The 19,168-nt window shown below is 45.9% G+C and overlaps 1 protein-coding gene, 1 long non-coding RNA gene and 1 other non-coding gene across 3 annotated transcripts; 2 read left to right on the forward strand and 1 right to left on the reverse strand.

Moving 5' to 3' along the window:
• The first annotated feature begins 4,012 nt into the window (after positions 1–4,012).
• On the forward strand, positions 4,013–6,181 carry LOC124697417 (pentatricopeptide repeat-containing protein At3g04750, mitochondrial-like). Its single transcript, XM_047230010.1, has one exon. It carries the CDS (start codon positions 4,013–4,015, stop codon positions 5,825–5,827), a length of 1,815 nt encoding a protein of 604 aa, XP_047085966.1. The 3' UTR covers positions 5,828–6,181.
• Positions 6,182–6,198: 17 nt separating this feature from the next.
• LOC124700523 lies at positions 6,199–10,283 on the forward strand. Its single transcript, XR_007001755.1, has 3 exons — positions 6,199–6,563; positions 7,177–7,919; positions 9,776–10,283. It is a non-coding gene; the product is annotated as an uncharacterized LOC124700523 (long non-coding RNA).
• A 609-nt stretch (positions 10,284–10,892) lies between these two features.
• Positions 10,893–10,995, reverse strand: LOC124704794. Its single transcript, XR_007003678.1, has one exon. It is a non-coding gene; the product is annotated as a U6 spliceosomal RNA (small nuclear RNA).
• Positions 10,996–19,168: the final 8,173 nt, after the last annotated feature.

Here is a 19,168-nt window from a genome sequence, read left to right on the forward strand (position 1 = left end):
TTTAAAGATCAATCCGGATAACAGGTTAAGTTGTTTACAACCAAGTGAAAGTATACCGGTATCCCAGAAGGGGTATACCGGAATATGGTAAACTCGAGAAGATACCGGAGTACCGGCATAAGCTCAACTGTAGCATGTCGGCATTCTGGTCAAAGATTCCCTCAAGGACTAGAGGACAAAAGATGGGCGAAGCACATTAGCTTTAATTGAAGCTCTGAAGCCAAAGCATATGATGACGTAAAAGCTACCGGAAGAGGTCATCTCTTCCTGATTAAAGAGAAGGTCGGTGTCAACAAGACCAAAGAAGCTTAATAAAGTAGCCTAGGTCATCAAAGATGCCATTAGAGTTTCTTCCCTTGTAAGCCACCCTCTCCGCTATATAAGGAGATGAGGCACACCCCTGCGCGGGACGGTTGATTAGACATGGATTCACCAGAGAGGAGGAGAGCAGGATAGATGTTCTCACCTTGTAGTCCGTACTTTCTTCTACCTCTGGCCAAAACCAAGTTCATCAGTAAAGATACTGGTATTCCATCTGAAATCCATCCTTGTGTAACCAAAACCCTCCCCCGAATCCTCTAGCGCACATTCGATCCCAACTTAAGACATCTTATGGCATCTGTCTGTTCACCACGACGACACTAAAGGTGCAGTAGCGAGGGAAGGTAGAGTAAGTATAATTTTTTGATGCTACCGTAGGGCATAATATTATTTTCACGGGATAAAATAGAGGCAACTGTTGGTACCACCGAAGAATTATGCACCGGTGAAAAATCATTGTAGAAGTTGAATATTTATACGGATGAATTAATACAAAAGATCACTTGGCAACTGTAAATAATCGTCGCGGAAATATGCGCCATGCAAGAGTTAGTATTAAGTGGTAATTAAACGGTATGTTTCGTAGTTGGCATCGGTACCGGGAAAATTACTACAAAAGTTGAATATGTGTAGTGACGCATTACTGCAAAAAATCACTATCGGTAACTGCAAAAATATCCTGCAAAATATTAGAAAAATATGTAGCACTGTTCATATGCACGTCATGAACAGTGTCCTATTCAATTTGGTGAAGGCAAAAGCCATCGGCTTTTATATATAGTATTATTATTATATAGTATAATTGCCTTCTGTAATATCCTATGTTCTTTGTTCCTCTAATGATCATTATGTATTTTAATCACACTTGAAGCTATGTTGTTTTGAAAAATACAATAATAAAAACATGCTACACTAAATAGCAATATAAAAAGATGATATGGTATGTTCACACGAATCGGAGCCTACAGCCGAGGAGAGATCGCCGGCCCCTAGGATCGAGCGGATGAGATCGTCGGCCCTGGGTCGACGAGCTACGACCACCACCTAGGGCGACGAAGCACTGGGCGAGCAGGATCAAGGGGTAGGCGAGCGCTCGGTGAGTAGGATCAAGGGGGCGATGGCGCGCTGGACAAGCAAGATCAACGGGGGAGGCGAGGTGATGCATGAGCAGGATCAAGAGGGTGGCGAGGATATAGGAAAATCAAGGGACGGCGCTGCGCTGGGCGACGAGTAGCATGTGGACTCGCAGGTGTTGGGCAACGTTGGGAAGAAGGGAGGCCAGCTGTTGGGCGAGCCGACAAAGTGCACATAGGCGAATGGAGTAGTTCAAATGACTTGTGCATGTCACACAGGTCATACATGTAAAGCGGTAACATCAATTAAAATTTCGGTAGGTTTCATTTTATACTAAAATCTTTTACTTCTCTATAATCACTCTATTTACATACACTCATAAATAGTACAACTATTTATTATACATAATTTGAAACTTTAACACTTGATACAAAGTTAAAACATATATGGTAAGAAAGAGTGAAAATTATTTTTCAATTTATAGATATTGCATATTAATTCTTTTCGTCAAAATGAACTATTTTTATTCTGAGATAAAAGGTACACAATTATATGTCATTATGTTAACGGTTTGCCATTTAGATGAGTTGCATTGTATGCATATATTTATGTCTATTTTGGTACCATTAAATATCATGGAAAGAACCTCTAAAGTTGAGAGATATTTCAAGAGTGCATGGTCTTAGTTGTCAGTAAGTAATATAGATTAATGGAAAATGATACACAGAAGCGCCGCATCGGTAGCTCTTCCGTGCGGCGCATTAAGATTCGGTAAAAAGCCGCGCTGGCCTTATCTAGTCGATGCCACATCTCGTTCCTTATCCCCTCGTCATTCGCTCTCTCTCCGACCACCATGGAAACCAGCGACGGAATTTTCCACGAGCACCACGCCGGAGGGGCTGCCGCCGTCCCCGACCATGCATCGGGAGGCTGCCGCCCCGTGAGCACGCGTCCGCAGGGGAGGCCGCTTCCGAGCCCACTCCGGGAGGGGAGGGCCGAGGGCGCCGCCGTCGAGCACACATCGGAGGAGGCCGTGGACGCCGAGCAGGGAGCCGCGACGGGAGCACACGGCCGCAGGGGAACCCGCCGCCGAGCCCGCTTCGGGAGGGGAGGCCGCCGCCGTCAAGCACGCATCGGAGAATACCATCAATGCTGAGCACGCATCACGGATGCGGCCGTGAGGCATGAGGGGCCGCGCGCTGGTGCTGCTCTGCATGGCGGCGAAATTCCCAGGAACGTGCTGTCGCGGCGGAGACCTCTTCAGCGGCGGCGACCGAGGCCACTTCGGCGGCAAGAGTAGCAGCGGCACGGGCGGGCGCGATTGCCAGGTGCGGGGGTGGGCGTTCTTGCCGGCAGGGCCGCGTCTTGGCCGCACAAAGCCGCCGGCGAGCCGCATGGCCGTGGCGTCTCAGGATCTGGTGGTGCTCATTTGGCTGGGCTGCATACTTGCGGAGGCGAGTCGATTTTGCAAGATGTTTTGGTAGCAGTTTTAGCAGTGGTAGATTACATAGCTCGATGTAATCCCTCATGCTAGTGCTACTAATATAGTTGATTTTAGTAGTATTTGCTAGTTAAGTTCTAGTTACCAGAATAATTAAGAGTAATTGACTGGTTAATTATGTCATAATCCTAGTTGCATTTTTACTAGTAATTGCCAGATTAATTTGTGGTAATCATCATATTAACTAGTGCTAATTAGTCACTAGTTGCCATATTAATTTCTAGTAGGATCTAAAATAGTACTCCTAATGTGGAGTAGCTGCCATATTTCAGTGAGAGTAATTGCCAGATTAATTAGGAGCCTGATGTTTCTCTCCCGTGACTTCACATTGGTTAAAACCTGTAAACCAAGTGAAATTTATCTGGCAGTTAGTCGTAGTTAATCTGGCAATGTGTCATACAATTTTTCTATTTTTCTGGTAACCATTTTAGGCAGCTAGCAAGTGTATTAGTTTCTACCGTGTGTAAGTGGTAAACGTTTCTGGGCAAGCAAATACGGATTGTTTAGTGATTTGTTTTTCCGCTTGTCTTTCTATCCGCAAGATTCCAAATTGTTGAACGATTGATGGTTTCTTAGGGCAAATAAAAATGCTGCTGAGATGTTATGGTTAGGAAGTTTGTCTTATTTTTTTGCCAGCGACAACCGCGTGGTAGGAAGCTTTGCAGAGACAACGATGACCAGTACTCAGTCATGGGCACATGCAAGTTGTCTGTGCGCATTTGGTTGCGGTGGGCCGCTTGACGTGAGAGGGCTGCCAGCGGGGCGTCGCACGGGAATGAAATTATGCGGCGCCGCCGCGTAGTACAATATACTGGAAAATTCTAGAGTACACAAAATAGCTACAAACAATTGCGTTGTTCACTAGATGGGCCTCAATTCTTTCTTTTTTTTCTAATTGCCTAACTTCCTTCTGGGATGGACTAAACTTCTGCCACGCGGTGCCGTCGAGTGGGGAACTTACTGGGCCTTCCACTGCGACGCCCTCTGCCACCGAGCGCCGACCGCCGCCGGCTCCACGGCGGAGCCGCACTTGCTCGGACGCGCGCGGCGCCGGCGGCGAGAATCCCCTCCTCCCTCCAACCCTGCAACACACGTGCCCACTCCGCGACCTCCGCGATGGCTACCGCCGCCGCCGCCACCGCGGCGCGCCCCTGGGACCCAACCGTCTCGCTGCGTCTGGACCACCCGGCGCTGGTCCTCCTGGAGCGGTGCCGGGGCGGGGCGCGGCCGTTCAAGGCGATCCTCGCCCACATGCTCCGCCTCGGCCTCGCCTTCGAGACCTTCCCCATGAGCCGGCTCCTCCACTTCGCCACCGTCGCCTTCCCGCAGCACACGCGCGAGGGCCTGCTCCTCTTCGACCACTTCACGCCTCGCCCCAACCTCTACATCTACAACCTGGCGCTCGCGGCGCTCTGCCCCTCGCAGAGCCGCTCGGTCGCTCTCTACAAGTCCATCCTCGCGTCGCCGGCGACCCCCGACGAGCGGACGTTCCTGGCGCTGCTCAGGTCCGTGGAGTGCCCGTCGGTCGGGAAGCAGGTGCACGCGCACGTCCTCCTCAACGGCTTGCAGTCGCGCGTGTACCTGCGGAACTCGCTCATCAAGATGTACCTGGACGCCGGCGACGCGGGGACGGCCGAGGAGATGTTCCGGTGTGCGCCCGTGCTGGACACGGTGTCCTGCAACATCATGCTGTCAGGGTACGCCAAGGGAGGGTTCAGCGTGAAGGCGCTGCAGCTTTTCCGTGGTATGGCGTCGAGGGGGGTCAGCGTTGATCAGTACGCTGCTGTTGCTCTCCTCTCCTGCTGCGGACGTCTGAAGAACACGCTTCTTGGGAGGTCCGTTCATGGCGCGGTCCTGCGGAGGATGGGTATAGCAGACAGGGGATTGATTTTGAGCAATGCGCTTCTAGACATGTATGCCAAATGTGGTGAGATGAACACTGCCCTCAGAGTCTTTGCTGAAGCTTGGGAGAAGGATGACATTTCGTGGAACACCATGATCTCAGGGTTCGCTGATGCTGGCATGTTGGACCTTGCTAGGAAATTTTTCTTTGATGCACCTTGCAGGGATCTAATATCATGGAACGTTCTGCTAGCTGGGTATGCTCGATGCAGAGAATTCGCTGCGGTGGTGGAGCTATTTAATGCCATGATCGCCAGTTGTATAAGACCTGATATGGTCACTGCTCTTACTTTGATCTCTGCAGCTATAGGCAAAGGGGATTTGAATCCAGGAAAGAGTGTCCATGGTTGGGTGGTTAAAGAACATGGTACTCAAGATGCTTTCCTGGCTTCTGCTCTCCTAGATATGTATTGCAAATGTGGAAATGTCAATTTAGCCTATGCTGTGTTTGAGAAGGCCTTGGATAAAGATGTTACCTTGTGGACAGCGATGATATCGGGCCTTGCGTTCCACGGCCATGGAACCAAAGCATTGGACCTGTTTTGGGATATGCAAAAGGAGGGTGTAGCACCTAATGGCGTGACGTTGGTCGCTGTTATGAGTGCATGTAGTCATGCTGGTCTGCTAGATGAAGGGTGTAAAATTTTTGATACTATGAAACAAAGCTTCAACGTTGAACCAGGAATAGAACACTTTGGCTGTATGGTTGATCTCCTTGCACGATCAGGTAGGCTGTCTGATGCGGTAGGACTGGCTAGGACTATGCCAATAAAACCAAGTCGGTCTATATGGGGTTCCATTTTAAGTGCAAGTTCAGCTTGTCAGAATACCGAAGTTGCAGAGATCGCTTCGGAAGAACTCCTTCGTCTTGAACCCGCTGAAGAGGGTGGGTATGTTTTGCTTTCTAACCTGTATGCTGCTGGTGGTCACTGGAACTATAGTGACAAAGTGAGGGAAACTATGGAAAGAAGAGGCGTGAGAAAAGCAGCAGGTGCTAGTGGTTTGGCTATTAATGATGCCACCTATTAAGTTTTTCCTATATTAGAAGAAAACCGTAAAGATGATGGAAAAGGTACAAAGCAAACTCAAAAAAAAAAGGAAGAAAAAAGAAAACTGAAACTATACAAGGCCATCACCCGCTAACCTACAGAGCTAAGCATCTGGAGGCCGGGCATGGAGGGGCAGACAACGTAGTGCCTTGGCGCTGGCTAACATCCACAGCCTAGCCTTATCAAGAATGCAGTGGACAAGCTCAAGGTTGATAGGTGTGGCTCCATTGAAAATGTAGTCATTGCGCAGCTTCTAAAGTCTCCACATTGTCAGGATGATGATGGATTTGACTCCCTTTTCGACGGCAGGTGGTGCACTGGAATGAGCAGACTCAAACCAAGCAGGTGGCGGCATGCAGGGCTGAATCCCAAGGTGAGCAAAAACATCACGCCACACTTCTTGAGCAAAGGAGCATTGTGTCAGAAGATGAGAAATGGATTCAGTGGCTTGATCACAGACGGTACATGTGTCTTCTCTCAGTCTGTGCCGTAGGCGACGCTCAGATGTCCAACAGCAATCAGCCACCGCCAGCCAAGCAAACACTTTTCATTGAGGAATAGTACTATCCATAAACCAATAGCAATTCCTATTGGAGAAAAGTTAATACTTGCCTGAAAACAGTGGTGTTGCCTCTCTCCCGTCACTTCTGTTTTCCATGAGTTGTGGACTTGAAGCATGAAACAATTAATTTTCTAGGGAGAAGATCAAATGTTCGGTATGCTCTACCTTCGTTGAGAAGAAACCTGCACTTCTCTTTTAAGCTACTCTGTACTGTTTGATGCAAGTTCTACATATACCAAAATATAAGTATATTACGTCCATTTTAGTCATATTTGAGTGAGGCAGGATGTTCTTGTTTTATACCAGCACTAAGTGTTTATTAATCAACAACTTCACAAGAATCACTCAGGTGCATAATGTAATCCTGATGCATGGTTCCTTTCAGATGCCTCTTAATTAAGATTGTTAGTCAAAGAACCTATATAATGCCATATGTAACAAGGTGAAAATTAGGGAAGAAAAATTCACGACATGTAACAAGTACTCTATGTTTAGTCAAAATATGCTATGTGTATCTCCTGTCATGAAATATTTTAGAGCTTCAAACTACTGTGTGTCAATTGCCTAGAATGTATTCTTGCACAAAGTAATGATCAAGTAAAACTGAAGAAAATATACTACTCCAGTAAACCTTGGTTTTGAGAATCTGGAAACACAGTTTTATAGATATCTTGAGCTCTGCTCTTTTAAATAGGAATCTTAGCAGTGAATGTTGAACTGTACTGATACAGTGATACCCCATTTACTAGGTATCTGCTCTTTTATAGTTGCAGTTTCATGGATGTGGGGCGTGATACAATGAACGACCACAACACCATGTCCTTATGCAGATACGTTTATAATGATTACTGGTCATGTTGCCACAACGGAAGAATGCAGAAAGCAAGTAATTGTGCATGCAATATCTATCATCAAACTGTTGAAGGTAACAAATGTTCGTTCTGTTATTGTTTTCCAGGAAAATTAGTACGATATCAGTAAATTAGTCCATAGGCTAATGCCATATGAGCATTAGTCAAGAACAAAAGTAATGCCAATAGTAACAAGGTGAAAATTGGAAGAAGATTTCACGACGTTTACGAGTATTGTATCTATGTTTAGTCAAATTATCCTATGTTTATCTTCTGTTAGGAATTAGGAATTTCTGAGCTTCAAACTACAGCGTGCCAATGGCCTAGAATGTGTTCTTGCAGAAAGTAATGATCAAGTAAAACTGTAGAAAGATACTAGTATACCTTGGTTTTGAGAATCTGGAAACACTGTTTTGTAGATATCTTAAGGTCTGCTCTTAAATAGGAATCCTCCTGATCAGTGACATGTTGAACTGTACCTATATCCCATTTACTAGGTATCTGCTCTTTGATAATTACAGTTTCATAGATGTGATAACCAACCACAACAGTGTCCTTATTAAGATATGTTTATCATGATCACTGACCCCATTGCCACATTGGAAGAATGCAGAAAGCCAGCAACTGTGCATGCAATACTGATCATCAAACTGGTGAAGGTAATGAGCAAATTTGGTCACACAGTGCACTAATAACTGAAGCAACTCTTCCCACCAATTTTTTTTCTTTTAATCATGTAACTCATTCTATTTAAGGAGAATGGTCACCAATCTTCTCCCCTGTATCCTTGTTACTACTCACTACCTACTAAGCATGTCCAATTTGCATTGTCATACTTTTGTTCTAGACATCTGCTAATAAGATTTTTACATTCATCAACATGTGTAGTAGTGGTAACACCATCCATCCTGATACTCATTGTGCAAAGCCTTGTCCCTGGGCCTGTACGTGAGGCACCTGTACAAGGCCTTGTCAAGTGGCAATTACACTCCAACAAATCACCACGTCTCCTCTTTACCTGTTCAGCTTCCTAGGAATCTCCATTCCTTTGCTTCTCTTCTCAACTTGAACACACAGCGACAAAATGTTCTACTCCCTCCGATTCATATTAATTGACTTCAATATGGATGTATCTAGAACTAAAATGTGTCTAGATACATCCACATTAGAGTCAATTAATATGGACCGGAGGGAGTATGTGAAATTGACTCTCCAAGATTCCTTTAAAAAAATTGACTCTCCAAGATTGTCCTATTTGTAGCTAATTTATGATTCCCCTGCAGAAATAAGTTGGCAACAATGAACTGGTACCCTCCACTCCCATTGATATATTGGGAGTGGTCTTGTCAATTCTAACTATTGTGTTCATTATTTGTTTCCATTGGCCCTATTAAACTTGGAGAAGATATCACATGAAAATCTAACTCCAATTTTTGTAACAATGAGTGCTATAGAACATGTATTTGTATTTAGAAGTTCACATGCTTGTTACAAAGAAATAATTCTTGGGCTAGACTAGGAGGGTTCAGAAATTAAATCACTTAAAATGTAATTTCGAAGAGATTTCACTCAAACATGTCTTAAGTGGATGTCGTTTTGACAACCTCAGCACGAGAATACATGGATTGGGGCCGTTTATTATTTGGAGTCACAGTTGAAATATTAACTTTGCTCATGGGAAATAAATGCGTAAAACAGAGAAAAAAGAAACCCAAACCATGAGCTGCTTATGCTTGTAACACGCACAAGCAAGTGCAGTGACATGTTGAGTTGTCAAGGATGGTGGGTTTGACCTCTGTTGCTGGTGCTCTCTTTTTAGCATGTCCATTCAGGAAAAATGTAATACTGACTTGTGAATAGAGAAAACTTGAGTCTTTGACTCTTTTAGCACTTAGAGCCTAATTTGATAATTTGTACAGGGCCTCTGTTTTTTTTTCGAGAAAACGCAAAGGACTTTTGCATCTCATTTCATTGAAAAGATAGATATGTTTACAATCCTCCTAGGAGGTGGGTTACAGGTTTCACAGAGAGAACCTAGTGTCCGTCCCATGTCGTCGACAGGGCCTCTGTTTTCTTAGGTATGGCCCTGCATAGTGCATGTGCTGTCATATGCGCCAGGCCTTCTGGGTCACAAATCACCGCCTCACTTCCATGTGGCATACAAAGGAGGACCTGCATTGCTGTATGAGTTCCTGATGGTATATGTGTTTTCCAGCTCAGGCATCCATGCATCCACATTGTACCGTTTGTTAACCACTGGACAAAGTGTCTTGTACTGTGAGCCTTTGGCAATTGTGCGCTCGGAGCTTCATTTTGACTGAGCCCATCCATATATCCATGCCATCAACATAAAATCCCTTGTGTTGCAATGATAAACATTATTATCTGTTACCCTTCCTTTTGGACAGCATACACCGGTAGTGCATGTTATTCTCATCCGGAGAATGGAATTAAGTCAAAGCTTGGTGTTGCAGCAAGTACCTGGTATATTGACATGCCTCCCAATTTGCCGCAGCTGAATATGATGTGGTCAACATAAGTGACAACAGTCCATACACTCTCACATGGGCATGTATTATGAGCGATCCAGGCCGTTGTTGCAGAATGGCTCAAATTTGCAGCTGACAACATAGATGATGCACTTAGCAGATATTAGTGCACCTGAAAACGGGGATGCTGCCACACACACGCTGTGTCTTATTAGGCATGGAGGCTGAGGTGCTTCAGCACGGCATGGGGTTGACAGGCAATACCTTTTAACAGTCGATGCCTCTCGAGGAGGGAATGTCTGAAGGAGTGAAGGTGCAAGCCTGGTGGTGGTGGCATGAACACAACCTTTGCTGCAAGCTGATTTTGGGGTCATACCTTGCAGCTTGACATATCCACCAAGGATTCCGGGTAGGATCCTGCTGATGCAAATGCAGATATCACTGTAATAGTTTTCAGTAACAAGCTGAGGCTTTGTTGGGTTCTTGTTCCTGAGCTTGCTTGTTCCCGTATATGTAAAACTTGCTTGTAAGTTCTCCGAGTTGTACTCTGCCTTTTAATGAAAAATAGGTAGGGTCCGGCCCATAACTTTTTAACAGGATCTCATGAGTATTGTGGGGTAATTTATGGTTGCTGCCGATATTTTCGCTGGGAGAGTTGTAATGCTGGTAACAATTTATCATGTGGGTGAGTTGGTCTCCTGCTATTCTGAATGTATCAGGCTGACTATTATGCTTTTTTGATGGAAATTTGCTCGAGACTGGAAGTTTCATGGAATTCTGAACCCCTACGACTTAAGTGTTTAGATTTATGCTCCAGATGATTCGAGTGTTGCTGTCAAAATGGCAAAACGAGATTTCCTATTGAACTTCGCAGCCAGTACCTTGTTTTCTGTTACAACTCTGAGTGAAATGCTAAGAAACATACATGTAATAATCAAATTAAATCAGATCAACACGACAAAACGCCAGGATAGGGCAGCAAATGCTCTTGCCTGTTGTAATTCCAGGGCGTGAGGACTTGCACGTGATGCGGACGAAGTTGTAAGGACCTCACCGCGAGGGAAAACTAAACGCGAAGGGCAGAATCGAAATATCGGAGGGGCGTATGTGAGAAGCGAAAAGGGCGGGCGCGCAAAACCTCAAAAAAATTTGGACCATTTCTCGATTTGTGCGTGTCATCCTTGCGCAGGGGCCATGCTAATCTTCTCTGTATCGTTCCAATTTTATCGGATGTCCCCGAAGGGACGATGCCACTGCAACGGCGGAGCTTATAAACCGGTCGAAACTTTCCTGGCTCGCCGAGGTGGGACTAAACAGAGGGTCGCTCGCCCCAGGAGCGAAGGGATCCCGCCAGCAGAGAGTGTGGGCCGTATCTGCGTGCTCGGTCGGCCCAGCAAAGGAAGCGAGGTGGAACACGGCCTGCTTCAAGACGGTGAATCATTGCGGCTCCTTATGAAGAGATGAGCGTGTCGTGCGCCAGCGTGCGTCAGCTCGATACATACACCTCTTGAAATCAGCTCGAAATCCCAGCGGTATTGAAACGATTCATGTTTGGTCGTTTCTAAGCTGAAAGACGGCGATACAAACATACAGGAATCCCAAGCGGAGCTTTATTTGCTTCCATCTCCGTTAGTAGAAAACACCTAAGGATTACGGCTTCTCCGTCATGTATGTTCGAGATAACGCTGCTCTAACCACGGCTCACTAATTATCATGTCCTAAATTGGTGAAATAGAATCATTGCTCCATTTATGGATACATTAAGTGAGCCATTTCTATTTTTAGTTTTTAACTTTAATATTTACATACGCGTTCCTATCGGAAATTGTCAACAACTCATACATACTATTTTGAGTTTTTTTCCAGAATTTCCCATTTTATGGTTTCCAAGAGCTCGTACATTCCATCATAACCCTCTTGAACACCAGATTTACTGGATGGTAAAATTGTCATTGATATCAAACTTAGCGCCCAAATCAAAATATGTTTTGGCAATTGTTGATTATTTCCACAAGATCCTCGAACTGTAGATTGATCGGAAGTTTGTCACTTTATTATACTAGTGCCTAGTGTGCTTCTCTAATTCTTTTATGCTATGTACAACATATATTTTTTGATTGTTGTGTAGTGCATTTTTATAAAATGTATTGCGCTTTAGGACTCCTTTTGTAATGTGCTGGAAGATGCACATATTAGTATTTGTTTGTTCTTTTCTTTTATGCATCACCATGCCATCATCATCATACTTGCATGGTTTTTATAAAAAACCTAATTTTTTTTTTGCTTAAACTATGCTATGTTTTGAAAAAAAAATCTAGGTTTTGTAAAAGCCTCCTCCCCCTTCTTATTTTAAAATAAGTCAAAAACAAGTAACTATTTTATTTTTTGTTCCTAGTTGTTTCTGAATGCTTAATCAAGTTTTGAAAGTATGCCCTCGTTATTTACCCTCTTTTATTTCTTTTACCCCTCTCTTTCTTGTTCTTCCATGCTCCTCTTTCGGCCTGTTTCGCCCTCGAGGATCATCTTGCCCCAAACGTGACATCCACGTCAGCTCATTCTTCCTCCTCACTCGTCACAACACCATATCAGGAAAACCAGCAGCCGCATTTTGCCACATCTTAGCCAAGATTATTCGGTGGATCCCCTACCTACCCCTCCTCTATAAAGCATTAGAGTGTTGACTCCTACAAACCTTAGTCCCCCTTTTTGTTCTCCACCTTGCCGCCTACCTCTCTTAACATAGAGAACGAGTGTAGGGACCCCAAAAAATGCATCACCGACATGGAGTCCGAGGACGTCCACAGAAGCAAGGTAAGGCACTTACCATCGACCCCGTAGGAAATGCTTGAGTTGTAACACAAGCTTTTGCCCATAGGCAATTCTTGAACCATATGTTGGATTCAAGGTTGAAAGAAGAAAAAGGTGAAGAAGATCAATTGATGACCAAGGTGTTATTCAAGGAGTGATTGATGGCACCAATCTACATGGATACCAATTCGTTGGGACTCCAACAACAAAGTGATGTAGCATGCGTGTTTTCCCCCACAAGGGCGACTAGAGGGTTTATATTGAACCCTTTGGGAAACAATAGAACCATACTTCTCTTTCCTCTTCAAGCAACCTACAAAAGAAAGAAGGTTTGCGTTGTGTCCCCAACTCCACCAAGTGGTAGTCAAGCACATGGTTTCATATTAGAATTGAAAAAAAAATCTAAATGATATAACTAAAGTAAATATGCAACAAGTAAAGTAAATTAAATGCAATATGAAAGGTAAAATAAATATAATGCAAAAGTAAAGTGGTATAGTGATGGTGGTGGTGTAAACTATATGAAAGAACTAAATGCAAGTATGATAAATGTTTTTTGTATTTTCAGAATAATTAAGTGCTCAAAATGTATAGGCTTGTAGATGCAATTAAAAGGCGTTTATTATGATTAAAATGGACCGGGTTCATGATTTTACTTGTTTACTCTCTTATAAGCATGATGGAAGCAAAACTCCATCAAAGAAGGCATAATATTGATGTAAATTCATAATGTGTTTGATAAATATTCATATGGGTATCATGTCCTATGGTTTAGATGATGCAACACATCCCATTAATACTCCTCCAATTTGAGAAAACTGAACACACACTAGATTTAAGATAAATAGAATATTGCCTTTTCTTCCATGACATGATGTTGAATAACAAATATACTACCTAAAAATATATGAGATCACCATTGTTCGTCACTTGGCGATAGTAACACATGCATGCATTCATTTATCCCTAGTGAAGTAAAAACATCAAGGTAAAAATCATCGTAGGACCAAAACTTTCTATCATTGTCCATTTCTATACTACTATGTTACTCCAACTAATGCACATGTGTCCCCTCTCTCATTCCCTATCATACTAGTTGGATCAGAACTTGTAATCAAGAAAGGGGTATATAATATATGTTTAGTCATACATCAAACACAATCTAAAAATTGCAATCTCAAATACTCATCTCATAAAAACCACAGATCCACCCTTCCGCCCTTTTTGCTCCGCCCTTCCGCCTATTTATTCCTCGTATCGGGAAAACTCCAGGGACGAGAGCCTCCATCTAGAAAAAGTTTCGACGCCGCCGTCAACCGAAAACCCAGTTCGGGAGGGTTCTGCAATCCATCCCGGCACCCTGCCAGAGAGGGAAATCACCGTCGGAGGCCTCTACGTCGCCATGTCTACATCCGAGGTGATGCGTGAGTAGTCCTCCACGGGTCCATGGGTCCATAGCAGTAGCTAGATGGTTGTCCTCTCCTTGTTGTGCTTCATGTATAGATCTTGTGAGCTGCCTAACATGATCAAGATCATCTATTTGTAATTGCTACATATTGGTTTGATGTGGATCCGATTTATAGAGAGATTGCTTTGGTTGAGATTATGTATTATGTTATTATGATCTTGCATGCTCTCCGTTTCTAGTAGATGCTCTAGCCAAGTAGATGCTCGCGACTCCAAGAGGGAGTATTTATGCTCGATAGTGGGTTCATGCCTCTATTTAACCATGGGAAGTCACCTTGTTCTCTATGGTTGTAGATGTGATGTTGCTTCTATTCAAGGATAGTTTCATCGTTTACTTTACACACATTGCTTAAAGGGATAGTCCGTTGCTTGCAACTTAATACTAGAGGGTGTCGCGGATGCAATCCTGAAGGTGGATTATTAGTCATAGATGCAGTTGGATTACGGTCTATGTATATTGTTGTAATGCCCGCATACTTTCATAGCATGTATTCTGCACCAACCATTAGCGTAGAATCTCTGTTTGTCAATTGCCTATCTGTAATTTGTTTACCCAGCATATTTATTTATTGGGGAGGCGCCTCTAGTGAACTGTGGACCCCGGTCCTTCTTCTTTTAATTTCAATCTTCTACAGCATTTTTCCTGTTCTCTTCTCTGCAAACAATTCTTCTTCCACACGGTTCGTTTAATCCTTTGTTTTCAGCAAAACCAGTGAGCTTGACAACCTCGCTGAAAGTTGAGAACAAAGTACTTGGTTGTTTGTGTGCAGGTCTCCACGTTGTTGCTGACGCCGGCAGTGCGCCCTGCCACGAGTTGGTTCGCAACACCTCGGGAGAGAACGTTTTTCTCCTACTGGTCGATAAACCTTGGTTTCTTACTGAGGGAAAACTTCCTGCTGTGCTCATCATACCTTCCTCTTGGGGTTCCACTTAACGTTGCGCACAAATTCTCCTTCATCAACTCCGCGCCCAGCAAGACTTTTTCTGGCACCGTTGCCGGGGAACTGAAGAAAAGTTACACCACAGAAATTTCCAACTCCCACGGCAATCTGCGCACATCACGGCCCCAGCCACCTCCTCCGCCTCCTCGCCGCCGTAGTCCAGTCGGAACCACTAGGCCCCATGGGCCTGGCGAAATCAACATGCACGACAACGTGGTCCCCCAGAGGAATCGGAACACGGAGCGTACGCCGGAACCTCGCCGGAGCCGGAACGAAGAACGTGAGCCTGAGCCCCGCAGAAGCCGGAACAACGGCGGCAACCGCCCTCATGGCGAAGGTAGCCACCGAAGCCGGAGTCAACACCGGGAAGAACGCGAAGAATCGGAAGGCGGAAGCAAGAGGTCCCACAGCCCCCCTCGCAGATCTCCCTCCCCACCACCCAGTGGAGGAGGTGGAGGCGGAGGCGGAGGCCGGAGATCCCGCTCCCGCTCAAAGTCTCCCCACAATGGCTCACGCAATGCAAGGGAACATCTTAACGAGTATAGATCTGAATACATTGGCCCAAAATGCTTTGGCAGGATGATCCGAGAGGAGCCTTATCCAAAGGGCTTGAACCTTAAGCTACCCGGAAATCTGAAGCAATATGATGGCAGTGAGAGGCCCGATACCTGGATCGAGGATTACTTCAATGCAGTAAGCTTCACCGGAGGGAACCAGAGAATAGCCTGCCGCATGCTTCAGTTGTACCTTATTGGTCCAGCCCGTACTTGGCTCGGCGACCTCCCGGCAAACTCCATCTTTTGTTGGTTTGATATCAAGATCGCCTTTGAGAAACGGTTCAGGGGCACCTACAAAAGACCTGCCATAATAAGCGACCTGCAAGCATGTATCCAGAAGAAAGGTGAAATATCGCGAAGCTTCCTCACACGATGGTTAGCAACCAGGAACGAGTGTGAGAATGTGGATAATCGCTCAGCTATGCACGCCTTCATCGGTGGACTGCAGAGGGGAGGACTGCTCCGGCACAAGCTTACTTGCTTGATCAACAAAAACAATCTGACATTGGATGACATGATCGGCATTGCAAGTACTCACACCGCCGCTGATGACGGCGCAGGTGGAGAACTCTCCGCTACAGCCATACCCCTGCACCAACAGAATAAAAACCGCGATAACGCGGCGGCAGCAGCAACAACAATAAGCGGAAGAATCCCCCAACGACCAGAAGAGCGCTGGATCCGACATGGTCGCCGTGGATTTACAACGCGGAGGTCAAGGAGGCGGAAGAGGCCGCGGACGTGGAGGCGGAGCCGGCAGGGGCCAACAGCGCGTTGACAAAGTCACGGCTGCTGGGTTCCGCGCTCCCCAAACTTATGAGGAGTACAGAGACATGCCGTGTCTGGCCCATATGGATCCGGCTACCGGCAAGTCCTCTAACACTAACCGCAACTGTAACTGGGTCAATGACCTGGAGGTCGACCCGGAAGCAGGATACAAGCGAGCCCGGAAGCACCGCCCGTGCGGCAAAGGAGGCAAGGGCAAGGAAAAGGATGAGGACAGTTCCGAGGCAATGGATGAGGACGATGCTTCGCCGGATCCCAAAGAGACTTCCGCAGCTAATAAGTCCAACCCCTTTGGCAAAAAGAGTGTTGGTGCATATCACACCTTCCTCGGAACACCAACATTCCGTGCCAACAAATCAGCTCTCCGGATCCTGAACGCCATAGTTCCGGCTATGCCGCAGTATGTCAGGTGGTCGGAAAATCCGTGTACGTTTGGTAGGGCGGATCACCCCACCATCATTCTGAAGGAGTGCTACGCCTTGGTTGTAAGTCTCTGCATCGACGGGTATGATTTCTCCAAGTGCCTTATGGATGGCGGAGCTAGCTTGAACATCATGTACCTGGAGACTCTAGAGAAAATGCAGCTTACCAAGGAACAGCTCAAGCACAGCACCACCGAGTTCCACGGGGTGGTTCCGGGTAAAAAAAACAAACTCTCTGGGCAGCATCAGACTTCCCGTGGACTTCGGCGATGTTAATAATTTCCGCGAAGAGATGATCACGTTTGAGGTCGTCCCCTTCAAGAGCTCCTACCACGTCATCTTCGGTAGGCCCACCTACCACAAGGTCCACGCAAGAGCGTGCTACATCTACAATAAGCTCAAGATTCCGGGTCCCAACGGTATGATCACCGTATCCGGAGACTATAAGAAAGCTCGAGATTGCGAAATAGGCGAAGCCGCCTTCGCAGGATCTGTGATATCTAAAGAGGAGCTGCAAGGCTACAGAGCCGCGGTGGATCCAAAAGAGATGCATACCACCAAGAAGCAGATCTCCGAACAGAAAACCTCGTTCAAGGCCGCGATAGACACCAAGAAGGTCGACCTCAAGATAGGAGACAGTTCCAAGCAGGTGTCGGTCGGAGCCAGCATGGACCCCAAATAGGAAGACGCGCTCGTCGAGTTCATCTGCGCTAACATGGATATCTTCGCATGGTAACCTTCTGACATGTCCGGAGTACCAAGGGAAGTCGCCGAGCACTACCTCAACATAAATCCGGGTGAAAAACCGGTGAAGCAAGCTATGCGACGCTTTGGAGACAAGAAGCACCGCGCCATAGGGATGGAATTAGCAAAGTTACTAGAGACAGGTTTTGTAGTAGAAGTTATCCATACTGATTGGGTCGCAAACCCCGTCCTTGTACCCAAAAAGAATTCTGAAATACTAAGAATGTGCATCGATTACTCCGACTTGAATAAGCATTGTCCGAAGGATCCGTTCCCCTTACCGCGCATTGACCAAGTCATTGATTTGACGGCAGGGGCGGAACTTCTGTGTTTTCTTGACGCATATTCCGGGTATCACCAGATCCGGATGAAGAAGTCCGACCAAAAGGCGACCTCATTCATCACACCTTTTGACACTTACTGCTATGTCAGCATGCCTTTTGGTTTGAAAAATGCAGGTGCCACCTACCAAAAAACGATGCAGCGGTGCTTGAAGGACCAGATTGACCGGAATGTACACGCTTACATCGACGACATTGCGGTCATGACCCGGAAAGGATCCGATCTGATCAGCGACCTCACAGAAACCTTCGAAAATCTCCGACGGTACAAGATGATGTTAAATTCGCTGAAGTGCGTCTTTGGCATGCCAGCCGGAAAACTCCTTGGCTTCATCGTCTCTCATAGAGGCATTGAAGTAAACCCGAAAAAAATCAAGGAAATCCTGTGGATTAAAAGGCCAACTTGTCTCAAAGATGTGCAACGACTAACTGGTTGTGTTGTAGCAATTAGTAGGTTTGTTAGCCGTCTTGGCGAGAAGGCACTACCTCTATACAAGCTGCTAAAGAAAACAGATAAATTTGTTTGGGATGACGCAGTAGATTCGGCACTTCAGGGGTTGAAGGAAATACTCACCTCCCTACCTATTCTAGCAGCTCCGGAAGAGTCAAAGCCTATGCTCCTCTACCTGGTAGCTTCCAACAAGGTCATCAGTCTCGTTATCGTGGTGGAACGAAAGGAAGAAGGTCTTGAATATGGAGTCCAGAGGCCAGTCTATTACATTAGCGAGATACTGACGGAATCCAAACAACGATACCCTCACTTTCAGAAGCTAGCCTACGGCGTGTTCCTAGGTAGCCGGAAGTTGAGACACTACTTTCAAGAGCACCCCATGACAGTTGTGAGCAAGGCTCCACTGTCAACGATTCTTAATAACGCTGACGCAACAGGACGCATAGCAAAGTGGGGTATAGAACTATCTGCCTTCGACATCACTTACAAAGCCAGGACCGCGATCAAGTCCCAGATTTTGGCGGATTTCGTCGCTGACTGGACAGAAGCTCTGGATGCCGAACTGGAGCCGGAACCTGAAACTTGGGTCATGCACTTCGACGGGTCCAAGCAACGTCAAGGCTCGGGAGCCGGAGTCACCCTGAAGTCCCCCACCGGAGAAGAACTGCAGTACGTCTTGCAGATTCACTTCGAAGCTACAAATAACATGGCGGAATATGAGGCTCTACTACACAGTCTGCGCATCGCTAAGGAAATTGGGATCAAACACATCATATGTTGTGGAGATTCCGACCTGGTGGCACAACAAGTAGCCGGAACCTGGAACGCCCGAAACTCCATCATGGCGGCTTACAGAGACAGAGTTGATGAGATCGCCAAGTGCTTCCTCGGATATGAAGTCA

Source organism: Lolium rigidum, chromosome 3, assembly GCF_022539505.1.
Source record: "Lolium rigidum isolate FL_2022 chromosome 3, APGP_CSIRO_Lrig_0.1, whole genome shotgun sequence".
NCBI lineage: Eukaryota > Viridiplantae > Streptophyta > Magnoliopsida > Poales > Poaceae > Lolium > Lolium rigidum.

Bases quoted from the DNA above. Each gene is read 5' to 3' on its own strand.
- LOC124697417 (XM_047230010.1), top strand. From the start codon at position 4,013: ATGGCTACCGCCGCCGCCGCCACCGCGGCGCGCCCCTGGGACCCAACC.